This window comes from Grus americana, chromosome 2 (genome assembly GCF_028858705.1).
Source record: "Grus americana isolate bGruAme1 chromosome 2, bGruAme1.mat, whole genome shotgun sequence".
NCBI classification, from domain to species: domain Eukaryota; kingdom Metazoa; phylum Chordata; class Aves; order Gruiformes; family Gruidae; genus Grus; species Grus americana.
The window spans coordinates 40,330,055-40,350,015 of record NC_072853.1 but is presented as its reverse complement, the minus strand read 5'-3'; the positions used below and the strand labels follow the sequence as shown (position 1 = coordinate 40,350,015).

Genomic DNA, 19,961 nt, shown 5'->3' with positions numbered 1-19,961 from the left:
ATGCACAGAGTGATTTTGCTCTGAAGCTCATTGCCCATTCCAAACTGGAAGGCAAGTCCTAGACCAAACCAGAGAAAACGGAGGATAACAAATCTCTGTAACAATAAACTCATCAGTTCCTCCTTTCATAGCTCAGTGAGCAAACGCTGGAGCACACAGACCTCAGAAAATGAAAGTGTCTTGAATTTTCCCACCAGTTTAAGCCCATTCAGCTTTTGTCACTGTAAAAAATCATGATGCTCCACTTTCTCTAGTGTTTATGCGTTTTTAACATGGGTTTTATTTTGCCTATTAGCAGCAAAGGATAAACTATGCTTCCCACCTTGAAGACAGAAATGAATTTAAAAATGGACTAGCCTTGTGTAGTTCTCCTTCAAGGGTGTAGACAAGGAGATAAAGATAAATTGCAGGACTGGGCACACCAGAAGGTCCCTTGTGGTCATATTAGTTCTGGCTTCTTCATTGATCTCGGGTAACTCATGGAACTTCTGCCCCTTAAGCTCCTAAGTCAGTAAAATCTGTTATATCTACTTGTCTTTCTCAAGATTTATAACAAGCAAGACTCACTTGTGCAAGAACTTGTACAAATGACTTTCCTTGTGCAAAGCATTCCAGCAAGCAGTGGCACAAGCAGTTTTGCCTAGGAAGACGTTAAGGACCAGCAGATCTCATGGCATCTCAGGATCAGGCCTTTAAAATGGTGAATGCGTTCAGCATTATGGATAGTAGCTAAGCACTAAATATTTTGAAAGCATTTGAGTCATGCAATGAGTCACGTCCCTGTTCATATTCAAAGAAATGCTTCTGAAATTCCTTATGCATTCCACAGAAAAGAAATAAAAAGCCATAAAAGTGAAAATGGACAAAAGAAAAATCATGAGATGAAGCAGAGGGACTCCAGGAAGGTCAGTGCTCCTGCAGCAGCCTTCATTAGCATGCGTGTCTTCTTGCTTTCAGGTCCCAGTCTGTGGTGGAAGCCGGCACACTGAAACATGAAGACCAGGGGGAAAGCGAGAACACCCAACCGCTGCTGGCCCTGGACTGAGCTCCCGCGTGCCCAACACACACAGATACATTAACAGACTTCCACCGCACCAGAAACCCACAGAGCACACCACACACACACTCGCACGCGTTTTGCTTGAGAACAAGTCCTTCATGTTTCCTGAGCAAGTAACAAAAATCTCACCAGCCATCTGTCCGTGCGGCCAACGCTGAACAAAAACTGAGAAATTTCTATTGGCACAGGAGTCTGTCCATATACAAAGAATTTTTTTTTTTTTACTTATGACATTAAAATACTGGAAATTATGGGACTGCATTCTCTGTTCAAAGAAACTAGGGTGTGTCAGTAGAAGTTTTCTTGAAGCCTCCGGCAGGGATGCTCGGTTTCATAGAAGCAAAGGTTAAATGTGTGTTAAAGAAAAACATCTCAAATTTAAACTTTGCACTGTAATGAGCATTTTAATCTGGCTCAGAGGGCAGAAACAGTAGCATCTACAGGGTGCTTGAATTTTACGGAAGGATTTTTGCATTAAAAAAAGAAAAGAAAAAACATCAGTGCCAGCATAATGCCATTCAACACGACACTTTGTGACTGCCTCATCCATGCTGCTTATAGGGGGGGTCCCTTATTTCAGTATCAAGCAAAAATTATTCTTAACTTTTGAAGCCCTTATAAAACTGTCAGCTAAGTGGAATGTGCTGTGTGGGCAGCAGACGCACACAATTTGAAATGCAATTATTTAATTTTAACGATGTGTTTTTCCACAGGCAACTCGGGAGCCTATTAGATACGTGTGTGTGCATGTGTGTGTGCACACGTGTGAAGGGGGGGTGTGCTAGGGAGACCCATTGGACACATTCACCAGTGATTAATGGTTGAATCCATTTCATTTAGGTCACAACAGCAAATGAAAGCTCTGAAGAGCCATTTACCCCCTTCCCTCCTGCAGTCAGTGAAAGGTGTAGCCAGAAGGGTACGCTGATTGCAGATGCAGGCCATGGATAAAATAAAAAAGGAAAACTTAGAATTAATTATTCAGTACAAGCTTCTGCTAGAAGGAAATGTGAAAGAATAGAAGAACTGAAATGCCAAAGATCAGTTTGTTATTTCTCTGTTTGCTCTAACTGCAAAGAGAGTCCCATCCCTTCATTGAAACGGAAACCGGATTAAAGAAATAAAAGAATAAACGTTACCAAATTGTATGTGCAGTGACTTTATTTCCTAAAATGGTTACAACCACTGTACACACCTTTAGTCTTTAATTAAACTGCCATACATTGACAATTTACTAGAACAAGCAGCTGGCAACAACATATCAAAGGTAGCAATGTAAACCATATATATAAATGAGATGATAATGGGCACAAGAGTTTTAAGTGTGCCTCTGGAACATCCACTGAATTCATAAGTGATACACTGAAGTGATGATCTAGTTCAGCTGGACATGGTCAGCCCTAACAGATGGAGTAACAAAATACTGCCTTGATCTACAACAACATTTCATGCCCGCACAGGGCAGAAAGGACATCCTGCCAGATCCTATCAACACACCCGGGATTTACCTCCCACTGTTTGTACAGAATAGCCTCATTCAGACTAACCTGCTTCTGCAGCAGCATGTCATTGATACAAAGCCTGGCCTCCGTGATAAAGCCTGGCCTCCGTGATAGACAGCGAGTCTTTAAGGCAGTGGATAGTCCCAGCCAGGCAATACAGGAGTCAGAAAAAGAAGCTTGCAGGAACATTAAACAAATAAGACAACTGAGCCCATTTATCTTTGGGATTTCTTCCATCCCCTCCTCTGGCATTACCACCTATTACAGAAAACTAGGATGCCAACTCGTGGGGACAGGACACAGCTCCCTTCCCTTCCCTGGGCTCATAAAGACTCACAGGCATTTGGATTTGTCACAGAGAACTTTCTTAAAGCAGAAAGTAAAAAACCAAACAGACAAAAGAAGACAGACATTGGCTATTATACTGCAGCATTAATGAAAAAATACTTTGGTTTACAATTTTTCTCTGTTAATACACTTACCTCCTCTGTCACTGAATCTCTGTGATGACCTGTTACAATCACTGTTCATTCAAGTAGGACTTGTTCTGCCCAAGAAGTGCAAATATCACCGTAATCTAGTCCTTGAGGATTAAACCTTGCAGAAGATTAGAATTATATATTTTCTTTAGCTGTGACATGAATAAATACATATAATGTCTTGTATATAACTGTACAATGCCTGTATTTAACTGTAGGATCTTATACAGACACTGTTTGCAAGCAAGGTAACTACAGGCAGGAAGGAATCGACCTCCTAACATCGTGACAAGTACGTACTGCCTTATAAACAGGAGACTACATCGCCCTTCTCTGTCATTTCCCTCTGTAAATAAATCTAAAGGAAAAAAAATATTTAAATTGCAATGGTTCTCCCTTTAAAAAAACATTTCCATTCACTTCTTCCATTGGCACTTCCAACATTAAAAAAGCTTTTTCAAGAAGAAATACCAGTTGGCCAACAGGAATACCTAAAATAATATACCACTTATTCACTGCATAATTTCTGTAGTTTGCTGTATATATATCGCCCCCAAGTATATAGCTAATCCAGTTGCACCTAACGAAAAAATATGCTCTCAGCTCTTTGACAGGTAGGCACAAAGTAGCTTGACTTCAGTGTTGCAGGAGGTATTTGTAATACACCTTGTCATATTCAAGGCACTTAAGCTTTTAAATGGCCAATATGTCACTACACAATTTAATAAACAGTGCTACTCTCTCTGGCACGCACACACCTTAGGTAGATTACTTTTATCTATTTGCCAATAGATAAAATCATTTGTAATCAAAAGTATGAGACTTCAAAGGAACAATGAAACAATCTGAAGGACGGCATGGATTTTCACAAATAAAGCTCCAAAGTTTTACCACTCCTTTAGTATTTACTCTGAGGTATAGAAACTAAAATGCAACATTAATAACAATATTCCTAAACCACAAATTTCAGTTTAAACAGTTCTTGATTTCTTCCTTACAAACTATGTCTTTATTTTACAGAATTACAAAATAGTTTATAATTTGTACTGTTTGATCACTTTACAGAGATACAAAATACAGCCTCTGACTAAACAACTACCAGGAGATTTTTAAATCCTTTTTTACTATGACCCCCCCACAATAACGAGTACCTTATTTCCAGTTTTGCACATGATTCTCCTAAAGCTCTCCAAAAATATTTCTATATCTTCTTAAGCATGAAACTTACAAATCTTTTCAGTTTTCACGATGATTAACTGCGAACTGTTACTTTCTGGTATACTGTGTATAGTCTCAATGTTAGTTTTGATACAGACAACACATTAAATCCTAATTATCATCGCCGTCTAAAACTGACACTTGATCAGAGAGGGTTTATCAGTTTAATAGTCAGAAAGGAAATTAAAGTGCACACCTCCAGAAACTGGTTGTACTAATTTATGGTGCAATCACCATGCATTACACGGCATTACAAGATTCAATTACCTAGTAAAATACAAAATCGGAAAAGCATTCGGTTTATGGGAACGCAAAGCTCTTATCTGTATTTTACTTCAACAAATGTGGCATTCTGGTCACGATACTTAGGTACCATGATGCGGTCTCTGCAGTACAAAACCACTGAGCATTGCACAAATAGATGACTGTTCAGTGTCTTTTGGACAACAAAGCCAAAGCTGTGGAGACTTAGTAATCTCAACGTCTCCTCGCTTAGTGTTTTTGTCTCGCAACCCTCGGTAACGATACCACTGCTCTTGACGAGCCCTGAGCATCCTAGCGCACCTATCCACACCCAGCTGGTTTTGCAGGCCAGCCAGCCATAATCACCATCAGTGCAACCTCAGGTCTCTCTTTCCTGTTAGTGTTCTTAGAAGTTAATAGCGGAAGGTCCTGCACCCTCCATCTCCCATCAAACAGTACAGAACTCAAAGATCAGCCAACTGATTTAACATCCAATCAGTTTTCTCTCTTGAAGGCCTTTTTACCATACAGTAAATTCTGTATGGTGAATACAGAGTATACTGTAAACAGTACTAGGATAAGACTACTTCAGCATTGTGTCATGCATTTCAAGACAAGGAAAACACCATTAGGGCAATTAAAGGATCATTCTAGCACTCTGTAGGATGCTGGCAGCAGAAGTTAATGCAAGTTAATAAGCTGAAGCTCTTTGTCTACTCTACATTCTGGCAGGAAACCAAGTCAGACCTTGTCCTTCTGCCCAAAGTGCAAGAAATTCTTTTTTTTTTTTTCTGCTGAATGACCACCCAAGGGCAGCCTAGAAGGAGCCCGTGGAAGGAGGTGCCCCAGATGCTTGCTGGGTAGAAAATGGGTATCGCAACACAAGCCTTTGTAACGACAGGAGAAACAGCAGTTCACCACATAATCCTAAGAACCGTCAAGCACTTGAAGATCTGAGCCTATAGATGTCACATTTGCTCAATATCTTCCAAAATCACATTATCAAACTGAAGGCTTCCTGCTAACTGAGAGAACTATTTTGTTTTAGAAGAACAAAGCTTCACGAAGTAGCTGATTATGCAAGGTTCTGTTTGCATTTCCAGGAAGGCAAGAGAAGGCCACACTTGGCAAAAATGAATTCTGTTCATATATAGTGTTTTCCTTTTGCTGATAGCTAAAAATGCACTTATATATATCTCTCATTTTTTCAAAAAATAGTGGTTGATTAAAGAAGATTTGTTCATAATTATGCTAGAAAAATACAGTTACTCAGGTAGAAAAAAATACAAAACACACATAACCCATTCACATTATCTACAGTTGATTACATAGGGACATGTTCTATGCCTAAAGCAGCTAACATTACAACTGCATACTGATTTTCAAAGTTGGTTGTGTGCACATGTTTGTAAATATCTTACATGTTGTTTCCCAGATAAAAGCCTGGGCTGTATTTCCTGGATACAGAATCACAAATCTTGTGCCTGAACGTGGTCAGGCAGGTGACTGACTGGTTCTGTACACATGATAACAGGCGTGGCAAAAACATCTGCACGTTCCTCAGTTTGAAAATCCAGACCTATTGACTTTGGCTGACAAGATTTGTATATTCAAACCTGCAGCCTGAAAAACAATATGTATCAGTGCTGTACCAGTATGAAATGAAAACATGGCTTTTTTTTTTTTCCTTTTCTTTTCTTCTTTTTTCCTTTTTTTAAATCAAGTCCTCTGTGATTGTAGAATGTCGTCTTTATCTCTTCTAACCCTTACAATACTTGTAGTCTTCGTACGCTGGATAAATTAATCCCAATGGCATACTCCAAAGGGGTTACAGCTCCTATGCTCTTAACATCAGAAGCAACCCCTTAAATAGCAGGAAGGGTGCGTCTCTGTTGTGCTGTTAACTCAGGGTGCCACACATCCACAATGAATATCAGGCGATAATTTTCAGCATCCTGCCATACTTCATGTTCAAAAGAGTCATCAAATATAAGAACTTTCCCTTCTTCCCAGGTTCTGCAACACAAAAAAGAACATAATTTAGTGTAGTATTTGAAGTGCCGTGGAGCAGGCAAGCTATATATCAGCTCTGAAGATGCTCTTTGACATACGAGAATGATTTAAGCAGTATATATTGCACAGTCAGGATTTCACTACGTAATATAAAGAGATTGGAGTATCAGAGTTTTAACTGAAATAAACTACAGAAAGGTCAGTGTAATGGATGTTCATATCATTGAGGGAATTTTCCCCTCACTCTGCATAGTTATGCCCACATACACGTTCAGACACTTACAATATTTATTTATATATTTTTAATGAGTTGAGTCCAATAAGCAGGGAGCAGGTATAATACTGGTGTAGTAATCAATTCTTCTTTTCTAATCAGATACATACATAATGGGTGATGGAAACTGAGGGAATGACCAGTAATATGGCCATATGCTTTGAAAACAAACGACATTAAATCAATCAGCTTTTTCTAAAAATCAGAACAGAATTAGGCCCTGATCATGCTTACAATTTCAGAGATATTAACAGTCTTTTCCCATAAATCCATTCAAAGCACAGAGCCTGAAGATTTTTCTTCAGAGGAAGGTTGCAATGCCATTGCGTACGCTGGGTTAATATACTGTTAAAGCTGTACTGAAAGGATGAGACCATATAACTTAAAGCCCCTCTGCCTGCCAAGTAGTGCTTAGGCAGAGCAGATCACTGAAGGGAGGTAAGTACCCTGGGTGAGTGTTCATTATGGCATGGAAGAGCCAAGTTTTAACAGTGACACTTTTCCAAGAGCTGTACCTTTGTTAGGTAGAAAAAGGGATTCACGCAATTTAAAGTGGCTTGGTTTTGAGCACCACCGTCATTTGAAAAATTAACAAAATTACCAGATTTAAAAGCAATGGCAAAAGGCAATGTAGAAGGGAGATATTAATTGTCGGAAGAATTGGTATTCCTGTCAATTTTATGAAAGATACAATCACAGAATAATTTAGGTTGGAAGAAACCTTGAAGGGCATCTGGTCTAAGCCTCTGCTTAGAGCAAGACTTACTGCAAAGTTAGATCCAACTTTGAGGTTAGATGAAGTATCTCAGGTTCTCGACCAGTGGATTTTTGAGTGCCTACAACGAGGTATATTCCACCATCTCTTCCAGTGTTTCACCAACCTCATTATGCAAATTTCCTTCTATCTAGATGAAATGTCCTTCACTGTCACTTGTGTCCGTTACCTCTCATTCTGTAACTGCTCACCTCCGAAAAGAGTCTGGCACTGTCTTCTGCACAGTCACCCATTAGTAGTTGAAGACAGTAACTAGGCTCCCCTTTAGCCTTCTCTCTTTCAGACTCTAAACCAGCTCTCTGAGCTTCTCCTCATGTGTCGCATGCTCCAGTCTCCTAACCATCTTTTTAATCATTCACTGGAGTCCCACTAGTTTATCAATGACTTTTTTTGTACTGAAGAGCCCCAAACTGGAGACAGTACTTCAGAGGCAGTGTCTTGAGTGCAGAAGACAGGGAAAAAATTGCTCCCCTCAAACTGCTTCCTACACACTTACTAACATAGTCCACTACATAGCTAGTCATCATCAAGATGTGAGCACATTATGATTCATGTTCAACTCATCCCCTAGGACCCTTAAGTTCTCTTCTTCAAAGCTGCTTTCTATCCAGTCATCACCCAGTCTATACTGTTGCAAAGTGTCAATCTGTTATCAGTTGCAGGGCTTTGCATTTGCTTTGTTGAACTTCAAGAAGTTTCAGCTGACTTCTTCAGCCTGCTGAGACCTGGATTCATAATTTTGAATAGAGGTTTAATGCCTGGTTAAATGCAGTCCTGAAACTGCAAAAAAATCAGCAACTGATCAGAGACCACTACTGCTAATGTGACATGTCAAAAAGTCACTGTGCTAGTCATCTGTCACTGCCCCTCAGATCTCAATCTTACCCCCTGCATTTAGACACAGTAGCTGATTATGTATTACATGGTTTGTCTATTGTAAAGTCAGGCAGTGGTATGAACAAAGCAAATTTATTTTGCATTGTAGCAGCACAAAAGCGTGCACCTGATTATATCCCTTCAGGTGAGACTGGATAAATAACAGTCAGTGGAGTCAATAATGGTCAAAGAAGTGTTACCTCCTAAAGCCACTCTACAATGACCATATAATCAATTTTTTTAACAGGATCCCTTAGGAGCTGAAGCAGTCCAAGTGGATGGATGTCCTTAAAGGGAATTAAGAACTATGAACAGTAGCAATGGTAAAGAAACAAAGATCTTGCCAACAAAGATGGAAATATACTGCTTAGCTTATTCAACTGTGTTCATTCACAGAGAAAACAATTCCTTTTTTCAAAAACAGAGTGAAAATGAGATTTAGACTCCCAAGTCATCTTGGTATTTTTAATTTAACAAAAGCAAAAGTTAACCAAAATTTATGGGGTTGTGCTGTAATGTTCTGAAGAGAAATGGAAATTGAGATTGGATCATTTCAACTAAAATGATCATCTAAACATATTTTAAGCCAGAGTAGATAAACCAGAAAGCATAACATAGTAAAAAATTCACACTGGCTTGCACACAGACATCAGTCTTGAAGGCCCAGATAATGAGCCTTTTGCAGGTTTCAGCTATGATCATGTGTTTTTTCTGCTACCACATCAGTTATCTGGTAACAAAAAGGTTTTATGTCATATAGAAGACCCTGAGTCTCTGCTACTGCACTAAAGTTACATTGCTATTAATCAAGTCAATGGGAGTCAATCACTTGCAACGCTACAATGTGGTAAAAAAAAATCAAGCCGACTTTGTGGGGTTTTTTTGGGAGTGTGGGGTGGGGCTTTTTGTGAGTTGGTGGGGGTGGGGGATTTGATTTTGGGATTTTTTGGGGGGGGTATTTTGTTCTGGCTTTTTTCCTTGAGGGTGAAGGGGGTTGTTTTTTTTTGTTGTTGTTGTTGTTTTGGTTTTGGTTTTAAAATTAAACCAAGCCTGAAAAATCCTGCCTTAAATAGCCTGAAAGTGCAGCTCAGTTAAGGACAATAAAAAACTCCAAGCACCCAGATGAAGTAGCTTCAGAGGTTAAAACCCAGGATCTGCCATTTGCATCATAATGAGCTGGGCTGTTTTGCACAACAAAGAAAAAGTCATAAAGTTGACAGAACTATTAGCCCCTTTTGAATAGACTACAAACCCCACCATTAGCATGCAAATAAATATTTTCTAGAAGCCTTCACGGTGTGAGAAACACTTCCCAGTGCGACCATAGGGACACAGTATTATTCTGGTCTGGTGCTGAGCCACTTTGGGGTGGTTTCTCCATCACCTGCACGGCTCTAGTGTCACCTGTTACAGGTGAGATCTTGGACTGGCTTCTGCATAAGACTGTAATTCTGTACCTTCATTTCAAAACATGATTGCCTTGTCTGACAGAGATGTTTGAGTTTGATAACTAGATATTATTTACCTACCATTTTTGTGCATTGTACCCTACACTTTACAGAGCTTGGACTTCAAAATGGCCCAATGACATAAAATTACTATAGCTGTACTGAATACCAATGAGGTGTAGTAGCTCCTAACAGCTGCAGAAAGACTCTTCTGCAAGTTCTAGACAGAGCTGAGTTGCCTGTCCGTCAAAGAATAAGTTGCATCCTAACATTGCCCCTCTAAACACCCACATTGGGTGGCACAGAGGTAACTGGGCAGAAAATTGTCATTGTTTCCGTTCTCTCATACACAGAGCAGGGGGACAGGAGGCCAGAAAAGACCTGACCCTGGTATGCTAACCTTCATATTTGACCCAGGTCTCCTATTTGAAACCACTGGTTTACCACTGCTCTGAACCACCAGGAGGGGAGAAATTGAAAATGCCCAAGGTAGGATTTCCTCCTGGCACTGTCCACTTCCACAGTAGTTCACCCACCTCCTCTTTCATGTGGGAGGGGAAGTAAAAAAAACCCCTTTCATTGCCATCAGTAGACACACTTTCAATGCTTTCAGGGAAAATCCTGCCTTTGATTTTGAATGTAGAGCTCTTGCAAAAGCAACAAAAGTTAACACATTCCAGCACAGGCTGTAGTCAGCTCTTGAATATTTCACATTTCAAATGAGCGAGTCCGATGCGTAAGACTGAGCCAGGTTCAGGAGCCTGGACACCAATGTGCTCAGTCTGCAGCGTACCAGCAACAGGTGTTTCTCCACTCTTGACTTTGAGGGACTGTCGCTACCAAGTAGGAGGTCATTAAGTTCATTTTCCACACCAATATCCCTTCTGTTTGGGTTAAGACAAAGAAGAGTGCCAGCTGTAATAAAGGGTGGTGAGCTGTGGACACCTGCTCTCTTGGCAGCAGATCAAAACCACCAGTTTGTTCACACCGGCCACTAAAGAGCCGCCTAACAGTAATGCCATTCAGTCACCACCAATCTGAATTCACGATACTGTCCTAGAGTAAAAAGACACCACATCTCCATATTAGTCCTCTAAGCCCATTGTCTACCTCTCCCTCCCATCCAAATGTCTATCTTAAACTTATTTTGGATATTGGATTGGCATGCTGGAAGCAAACATCCGCCACTACCTAGGTGTAGGTAGTGTAGATTGTAACACTGACTGTGATAGATTACTAAATAAGCTGTATGTTGGCAGGAGTCTATAGTGACAACATTTTCTGTTATTAACAGTTGGATACTTCTATCCTCAAAAATTCTAAACATTTCTTGTTGTAGTCATTTTCAGATGTTCTGAAAAATATCTTTGGTACACATTGCAGTCATGCAGACAGCAGTGGCAATATCAAATATATCTGTATATTACTACCATGAAAAGATTTCAAAATTAATGCTTGTTGCAGATGAGACAGAATCTTCCAAAATATACATATAAATATTAAACATCATTAGAATTTCACATAAGTCTCAGAAAATTAAGTCTGTAAGCAAAAAGCAATATAGTTAATGCTGTATTTTTCAGTCTGTGTTTAATAGTATGTAAAAACCTATCACACTTGTTCATATTTCCCAGGGGAGTATATGCCCTGATTGTAAATGTATAATTGTTACACTTTGTTTTTTACACAGTGCAGAGGCAAAACTGGTCTTCAAGTCAGCATAATTTTTCCCTAAGGGGTAAGAATTCTTACTTATAATGCACTTTAAAGAAATTTGCTACCTGTGTAACTCATTGGGCCAAACACTTCATAGATATGTTCATCTTCAAATTAACTTTGATTGGAGTATTTTTAACAAAATTATAACAAATAACAGTAGCTAGGAAGGAAGCTTCTACAGAAATACAGGAGTATTCTGTTATGGTGGTGAAAAGGAGGTATAGCTTAGTCTCAGCTTTGGCTGAATAAGCAAAGAATTCTAAGCAAAAAAAAATCAAAACAAATAAAGATACTCTGTTGGCAAGTATATTGGACTGGCATTATAAAAGTAAACACAGAGAGACTTCATGGACTAAACTCACTGCTATTTCCATGCTATAGCAGAGAAGAACAGCTTTGTCTCCCAAGATTCTTCTGACATTGTTTGACAAATGATGTTTATATGTTTGTACAAAGAGTTAGGATGTAAATTGCCTGTTTAATGAAATATATTACACCTTCTGATCAGTAAAACACCCTTTTTTGTCTTTTTTTTAAAATTACATGCAGTCCCACCCCTTTTCAGCCTTTTCACCCCCAAACCATACCTGTTCTCTTGGGCACACCGAATTCTGCAGCCTTCCTTAGGTATAACCAAGCCCAAATGCATCCTTAGCCGACAATTGGTGGGCCCTGTGTGTGGCCAGACATGTGTCCCCGGATGCATGATAGAATATTTGATCTGCAAGAAGAGAGAGACAGACCTTTAACACGTTCAGCTTCACAACCATACTGCTATAGGAGCTCAGGATTTCATTACGTCTCATCCTTGATGATGGTCCAAAAGCGCAGTCACCTTTTCTTAGAGTCTCAGCAACAATTGCACTTTCTCATGTCCTAAAGGCATTCAATACTAGAAAAAACATGTCTTGTAGGGTGTTTGTGCATCCAGGTGTGTGCATGTTAAAAATGCATATTCTTCATTTTGTTTAAAATAATCAGCATTCATATTGCAACCTGAAAATAATTATCTCCTATCTACAGTCATAAAAATACTTTCCTATGGAAAGGCTTACAGACACTCTTATCATTTAAAAGGATGGACCACAGGAGACACAAGGCCCGTGTTAGTCAGACTGACTAGCCGCTCTCAGATGACAACTGGGTTGTGAAGGTCACTGTCAGCCTTGGCTGGAACAACCAGGGGATGGTGAAGTTCAGGATCACAAGAGGAGGGAGAAAGGAAAAAAGCAGGATTATCACCTACAGCTTCAGGAGAGCAGACTTTGGCTTATTCGGGGATCTGCTGGGAAAAAATCCCATGAGATGCAGTGCTGGAGAGAAGAGGGCTGGTTGATTTTCAAGGATCACCTCGTCCAAGCTCAAGAATGGTTCATCTCCATGTGCAGCAAGCATGGAGACCCAGAAAAAATTGAAACAAAAAGGAAGCATAAAAGAGGTGGAAGTAGGGTCAGGTCACCCAGGAAGACTGTAGAGAAACTCTCTGGGCATGCAGGGATCAGGTTAGGAAAGTCAAAGCTCTCCTGGTGTTGAATCTGGAGACGGAAGTGAAGGGCAACAAGAAAGGTTTCTACAAATACATCAGCAGTAAAAGGAAGTCTAGGGAAAACATGGCCCTGCGGCTAATGTGGCAGGAGATCTGATGACAAAGGCTGAGGCACTACATGCCACCTTTGCCTTGATCTTTACTGGTATGACTGGCCTTCAGGAATCCCAGGCACCTAAGACCACTGGAAAAGACTGGAGCAAAGATGACTTACCCTCAGTGGAGAAGGATCAGGTTAGGGAACATTTAAACAAACTCAACTAACTGGTCCATGGGTCCTGATGGGAGCCACTCATGAGTGCTGAGGGAGTTGGATGGTATGTTGTGAATCCACACCCAATAATCTTTGAAAGGTCATGGTAAACAGCAGAAGTCCCTGAGGACTCATAGAAAGCAAATGATGTTCCTATCTTCAAGAAGGGCAAGGAGGAGGATCTCAGAATGAAATATATATATAGGCTATAGGCTAGTCAGTGTCACCTCATTCCCTGGGAAAGTGATGGAGCAAATAATCCCGGAAACCATTTTCAAATGGTGACGGATGTACTCGAGCCCTTAACCAAACTAGCAGTAGTTTGGTATGGCTCCAAAGAAGGTAAAGGCCTGAGTCGTAGCCGGGTCAAGAACTCCTCTAGTTTCAATCCATTCTCTGAAAACCCACAAAGGAGTCGAGTGACATAGCGAGAATTGATGCTTATGAGCTTGGAACACCGATCATGTGATTAGCACATGAATAGCATGTGGCTTTTCCAAGACTCATTTATCAAGGAACAAAGAAAGCTGTGGGTACAAGGAGTCTCATGCATACCTTTCCCATCGCATGTAATTTGACTACGAGCCAATCACTTTATTCCACAAATATGGCGGCCTAAGTGATCCTTTTTTGAGCTCTCCCTGCTAGGCAGTCTGGCTGCATGGTGGTGATCTCCCCTTGAGCTGGGACACATCTCAAGGTTGCTCCTTGAGGCAGAGACCTTTTATCAATGGCAGATCTTTGGTAAGTGACTGGTAGCATGCTGAATTAATACTAATGAAACATTACTAATCCATGTCGCTATTAAATATTAATTATTATAAACTTTGTATAGATAACTCCATTAGACATAAACCATTGACTAAGTCTGAGACTAAGATTGGACCTGGACATACCTAAGCTCCATCAGCATTTTAGAAGGCAAAGGAGTCCACTCTGAACCTCGTGACTCATCAAGAGGGTCTTCCTTACCCTTTGTGTCTTCAGTCTCTGTGTGAATCATTCTAACTTGATTCAAACTCAATTTTCCTTTGTATGTTTCTTCCATGCAGTAATTAATAAGGTGAACCTTGCCATCAAACTTAATGAACTTTGGCAAACCACTGTTAAAATTTGTTAAATTCCATCAAATTTATTGAACTCTGTTGAATTATTATTTTACCTCAATAAAACATATTGTTCTTTCTCTTTTTTGAGTGAGATGCATTCCACTCTTTTGTGACACAAACACATGAAGGAAAAGGTGACTGGGAGCAGTCAGCACGGATTTATGAGAAATTGTACTTAACCAGCTTTCTCTGGTGAGATGTCTAGATTGGTGGATGAGGGGAGATTAGTGGATATCATTTATGTCAACTTTAGTAAGACTTCAACACTGTCTTCCATAAGCATCCTCATTGACAAACTGATGAAATAGAAACTAGGTAAGTTGACAGTGAGGTGGACTGAAAACTGGCAGTTCAGCCAGGCTCAAAGAGTTGTGATCAGAGGCACAAAGTCCAGCCGGAGGCCACTCATCAGAGGTATACCCCAGGGCTCAATACTGGGTCCAACATTGTTTAATAGCTTCACAAATGACTCAGATGATGGGACAGACTGAATTCCCCTCAGCAAGTCTGCAGATGATAGAAAATTGGAGAGGAATGGTTGACACACTACATTTTTTTTGGTATCATTCATAGGGACCTTGGCAGGCTGGAGAAAGGAGCAAACGGGAATCTCATGATGTTCAACAGAGAAGTGCAAAGGTCTGCACTGGGGAGGAATAACCCCATGCACCAATACAAGCTGGTGGACAACTGTCTGGAAAGCAACTTCCCAGAAAAAGACCATGGGGTCCTCATAGACAACAATTTGCACATAAGCCAGCAATGTGGCCTTGCAGCAAAGACCATCAACAGCCTCTAAGGCTGCATCAGGGAGAGCTTTGGCAGCAGGTTGAAGGAGGCTACCCTTCCCCTCTACTCAGAGTTGGTGAGACGCCTTGAGTGCTGGGTCCAGTTCTGTGCTATGTACTATGAGAGACATATGGACATACCGGAGCAAGTCTAGTGAAGGGCTATAAAGGTGATTAAGGGATTGGAGCATCTGACATACAAGGGGAATCTCAGCCTGGAGAAGAGAAGGCTCGGGGGATCTCATCAATGTATATAAATACCTGATGGGAGGACTGAAGACGACAGGTAGGCTCTTCTCAACGGTATCCGGTGAAAGGCAAAGAGGCAACGGACACAGATTGGAATACAGGAAATTCCATTTAAACATAAGAAAAAACTTTTTTACTGTACACTGGAACAGGTTGCCCAGAGAGGCGGTAGAGTCTCTGTCCTCAGAGGCATTCAAAACCTGACTGGACACAGTCCTGAGCAACCTGCTCTAGTTCACCATGTTTTGAGCAAGGGGTTGGACTAGGCAGTCTCCAGAGGTCCCTTCCCATCTCAACCCTTCTGTGATTCTACAGCAATGCAATGAACAGGAAGTGTGAATAATGCATGGCAGTGGTGAGAAGTGTATTTTCAACTGAGAAATAAGCATATCAGGCTGGGATAGGGTTACTTTGATAAATCTTAGGGTTTAAGGTTTGCTCTCCAGCTGTAACAAAATCAGCAGAAGACAGTGTGTGTCTAACGCCTTAGCCATTGCCACCATCTGAGGTTTCAGCTTACCGGCAGTTTCTTATGACAGCAAGTGATAAGCTCCAGTGGCTGTGGTGAACACAGATGTTCCAGCCCACCACCTCTGCTACACTGAGATGCATTAACTTGATTGCCCTGTGAGAGCCTAATGCAATGCAAATAACTGGCTATGCAGGATAGTTACTAATATCCCAGAGAAACAATTGTTTCAATGCTGATATACCAGCACTGTGGAATGATTACTGTTGCATGTGTTATCTGTCCACACAGATCAGTCTAGATATGTCTGTGAACTATATGAATGTGCTGTACTCAAGTACTATATATACATAGTTCTGAACTACCAGTGAGTTATACTATGGTTGTAATGTAAAACTCCAGAGAGTTAAGAAATGCCCAGAACTAAAAATACATGTGCTACTTTTATTTTACTGCTATTTTTAAGAATGATATATTTTTTAATAACATGATCACTTGCTATTGTTCTACACAGTCTTTTAGCAGCACGGAGCAGGCAGTTGCTTATTTTACATTTCTTTTATTTCTGTCAATGCACAAGGTGCTCAAAACATCCAAAAAGTCTACCTACCACAGAATTCCTTATTTCCTGATGTTTGTTCCCATTGCTTCCAAGTGCTTCAGTACGTGAATCGAGATTAGGTGATAATTTAATTTACCTCTAAGAAGCTGAGGCATGGCTAGCATAAGACCAAAATTGTCCTAGGCATCCCTTAATATTGGACGTAAAACTTAAGACTTCTAGAGCACCGTTTTTCAGATTACTTTACGGTTTATAGAATCATAGAATGGTTTGGGTTGGAAGGGACCTTAAAGACCATCTAGTTCCAACCCCCCTGCCATGGGCAGGGACACCCTCCACTAGACCACATTGCCCAAAGCCCCATCCAACCTGGTCTCAAACACTTCCAGGGATGGGGCATCCACAACCTCTTTGGGCAACCTGTCCCAGTGCCTCATCACCCTCACAGTAAAGAATTTCTTCCTAATGTCTAATCTAAATCTACCCTCTTTTAGTTTAAAGCCATTACCCCTTGTCCTATCACTACACTCCCTGACAAACAGTCCCTCTCCATCTTTCCTGTAGGCCCCTTCAGGTACTGGTAAGCCACAATTAGATCTCCCTGGAGCCTTCTCTTCTCCAGGCTGAAAAATCCCAACTCTCTCAGCCTGTCCTCATAGGAGAGGTGCTCCAGCCCTCTGATCAGCTCCATGGCCCTCCTCTGGACTCACTCCAACAGCTCCATGTCTCTCCTGTACTGGGGCCCCCAGAGCTGGACACAGTACTCCAGGTGGGGTCTCACAAGAGCGGAGCAGAGGGGCAGGATCACCTCCCTCGACCTGCTGGTCACACCTCTTTTGATGCAGCCCAGGACACGGTTGGCTTTCTGGGCTGCGAGTGCATGCTGCCAGCTCACGTTGAGCTTCTCATCAATCAATACCCCCAAGTCCTTCTCCTCAGGGCTGCTTTCAATCCATTCCTCGCCCAGCCTATAGTCGTGCTTGGGATTGCGCCGACCCACATGCAGGACCTTGCACTTGGCCTTGTTGAACTTCACTTATACGTTCAAAACACACGACTATGTGATGACTATGATTCTATGACTACAACTACAGCTGCGAACCTACAATGTTTCTGCAAACACACCCTGGTGATAACATGTGGGGTGCCAAAAAATGATGAACAAAATAGTAGCTCTCAAAGAGAATTTGCTCTCTGGGATAGGTCCATTTTAGCTATGGATGTCACAGAAAGCAGTTTTCTTGCTGTTAGCCACACTGAGCGTGATGATCTCTCTCCTCAGTTATATTCATGACAACCAGCCTTTGCAACAAATCAGTGAAAGAATAGCCTTGTTCATTCCCTCAACAGTAGCCATGTAGTGTGCTTCTGCACATCAAAAGCAACAGTCTGGTGTAAAAGCTGAATGCCTACTCTCAAGGCTCTGAATTAGGATTATGATAACACTGAGTTTTCCAACTTCTGCATCCTTAATTTTGCACCATGAAAGTTATTCTCATGTAATCATTACAGACAAATCAGAATAACTTAAAAAAAGAATAATGAAACATTCTGTCCTACAGAATCACATGATATCTGTGTTGGGCCATTCATTCAGCTGTGTATGTATTGATCCATACCATATAGGTCTACTGCAGGATTTAATGAGGTTAATTTGTAGCTGAGTAGTCAGTGTGGATCAGGCACTTGAAACAAACTTTGTTGGCACCCAAGGCCACAGCTCATGGATATAAAATTTCCTTCCTTTACCTTTAGGAAAGAAGCATGTGACAGCAGTTTGGCTTCCATGAGGTAATTCTCCTCCTTTCTAATGTAGCCAGGCTTGAGTAGATGGGTGAAGTTTATCACAGTGAGCATCTGGCTCACTGCATTAGTCTTGTAAAGTTAGGTTCAGACCAGAAAAAAAAAATTCAGGTTAGAAAGGACCTAATCCAGCCTCCTGCTCAAAGCAGGGTTAGCTATGAGTCAGACCAGGTCACTTAGGGCTGAGGTTAATAAGTTATTACTTATTGGTTGACACATGGCAAACAACTACTTACGTACCACGAGCTCCCATGAAACACAAGGTAAATGGCTCAAGAAAAGAGTCCACAGAAACGCTTCAGCTATCATATTTCACCTTGTATTTGCTGAGGGCTAAATTGAGCATATTTTTACTGTTAACTTCATTGTGTGCTTGAGGCATCATTAAATATACCACGGTCATGAATCCTTCTATATACATTCCTCAAAATCATGTACTCCCAGCATTAGGAATTTGGAAAAATGAAGAAATTTGCCAGGTACCTGCCCTCTTCTGCAGCCAGTAGCTTCTGGGAATCTTTCCAATAAAGCACATGTTTTAGGAACACTTTTACAAGCATTCTCATTTTTTCTTCCTAGTGAAAATAATGGATAGAGCATTGGTAAGAGCAATGAACAATCATTTCCTTGTTTTCTGCTTTGCAGAAAAGCAACAAAGCTGTCAAAGAGCTGACTCTGAAAGACAGGTAAATATTATTATTACCATGTTACAGATTATGAAACAGAAGGATTAACACGTCGTAATATCACAGCAGCCTGCAACATCTTTGCTTTGAAATTATTTGTGAAGAGCAGGCTTTCTACCATTTTTTAAACATGATTCTAAAACTATAATCATTAATGAGGTTGCATAGAAAAGAAAGATTAAAAATGCCACCAACATCATATCAAAATATAACCTGGTGTTGAAATGGTATAAGTTACTTTTAATATTCTATTTTACAGTACTCTTTCATATGCAGAGTCTTATAAGAATTTAAGGTCATTCCAATAGTTCAGCCTCCCACTGCATAGCTCGGGGACAGGGCAGAAGGCTTATTAAAGCTCATATTCTTTTGCTCATACCATTTCGGAATGATAGATCTCACCAAGCTGACAACACAATATTGAGGATGCACCTTCTCCTACATTCCTCTCTTCCCTCAGGCTGATCCGTACTGCGCATTACCATGCAAAATGTTGGCGACCTTGCCAGAAGAGGAGTATTACCCTCAAGGGATTCTTAGAAGTGCTTGGAGACAACATGGTTTAGAATAAAGAACTCTTGTTCACTGTCGCAGGGGTCCCAGACACTATTTTATTAGCTCCCTTCTGCAGATTCAGTGATTACAACAACGGTTCTGGAAAAACCTGTGTTGCTACTCCTTATTACACTATATTAATTTGAGAAAGTGAAATCAGGGAAAGAGAAGAAGTACAAAATGTTTTACCTTGCTGCCATAAGGTAAACTGGCTCCAGTCTCCTTTTTCTCGTAAATTCTCATCCTCAGGCAGGAAGAGGCTTCTTTTTTTATCCATCACAGCAAGCCCCTCATCCCGAATGAGCTTCCAGTTTTTCTCTAAGGACTGTTTAGA

The 19,961-nt window shown here is 40.8% G+C and overlaps 2 protein-coding genes across 14 annotated transcripts in view; one reads left to right on the top strand and one right to left on the bottom strand.

Moving 5' to 3' along the window:
- CLVS1 (clavesin 1) overlaps positions 1-2,193 on the top strand; it is a 109,490-nt gene extending 107,297 nt beyond the window's left edge. Inside the window, exon 6 of the mRNA XM_054818645.1 lies at positions 958-2,193. Within this exon, the coding sequence (XP_054674620.1) occupies positions 958-1,045 (88 nt within the window). The 3' untranslated portion in view covers positions 1,046-2,193. The remainder of the gene's footprint in view (positions 1-957) is intronic.
- Positions 2,194-2,257: 64 nt separating this feature from the next.
- The window catches only part of ASPH (aspartate beta-hydroxylase), a 116,978-nt gene continuing 99,274 nt past the window's right edge, over positions 2,258-19,961 (bottom strand). For 3 of the 13 annotated variants that reach the window (XM_054818639.1, XM_054818638.1, XM_054818633.1), the window contains 4 exons: positions 19,817-19,952; positions 18,870-18,961; positions 12,195-12,328; positions 2,260-6,518 (listed from right to left, as the gene is read on the bottom strand). In XM_054818639.1, the coding sequence (XP_054674614.1) occupies positions 6,368-6,518; positions 12,195-12,328; positions 18,870-18,961; positions 19,817-19,952 (513 nt within the window). In that variant the 3' untranslated portion in view covers positions 2,260-6,367. Of the gene's footprint in view, positions 6,519-12,194; positions 12,329-18,869; positions 18,962-19,816; positions 19,953-19,961 lie in introns of all 13 variants that reach the window. The other 10 variants (XM_054818630.1, XM_054818632.1, XM_054818637.1 and 7 more) reach the window with 7 other exon arrangements.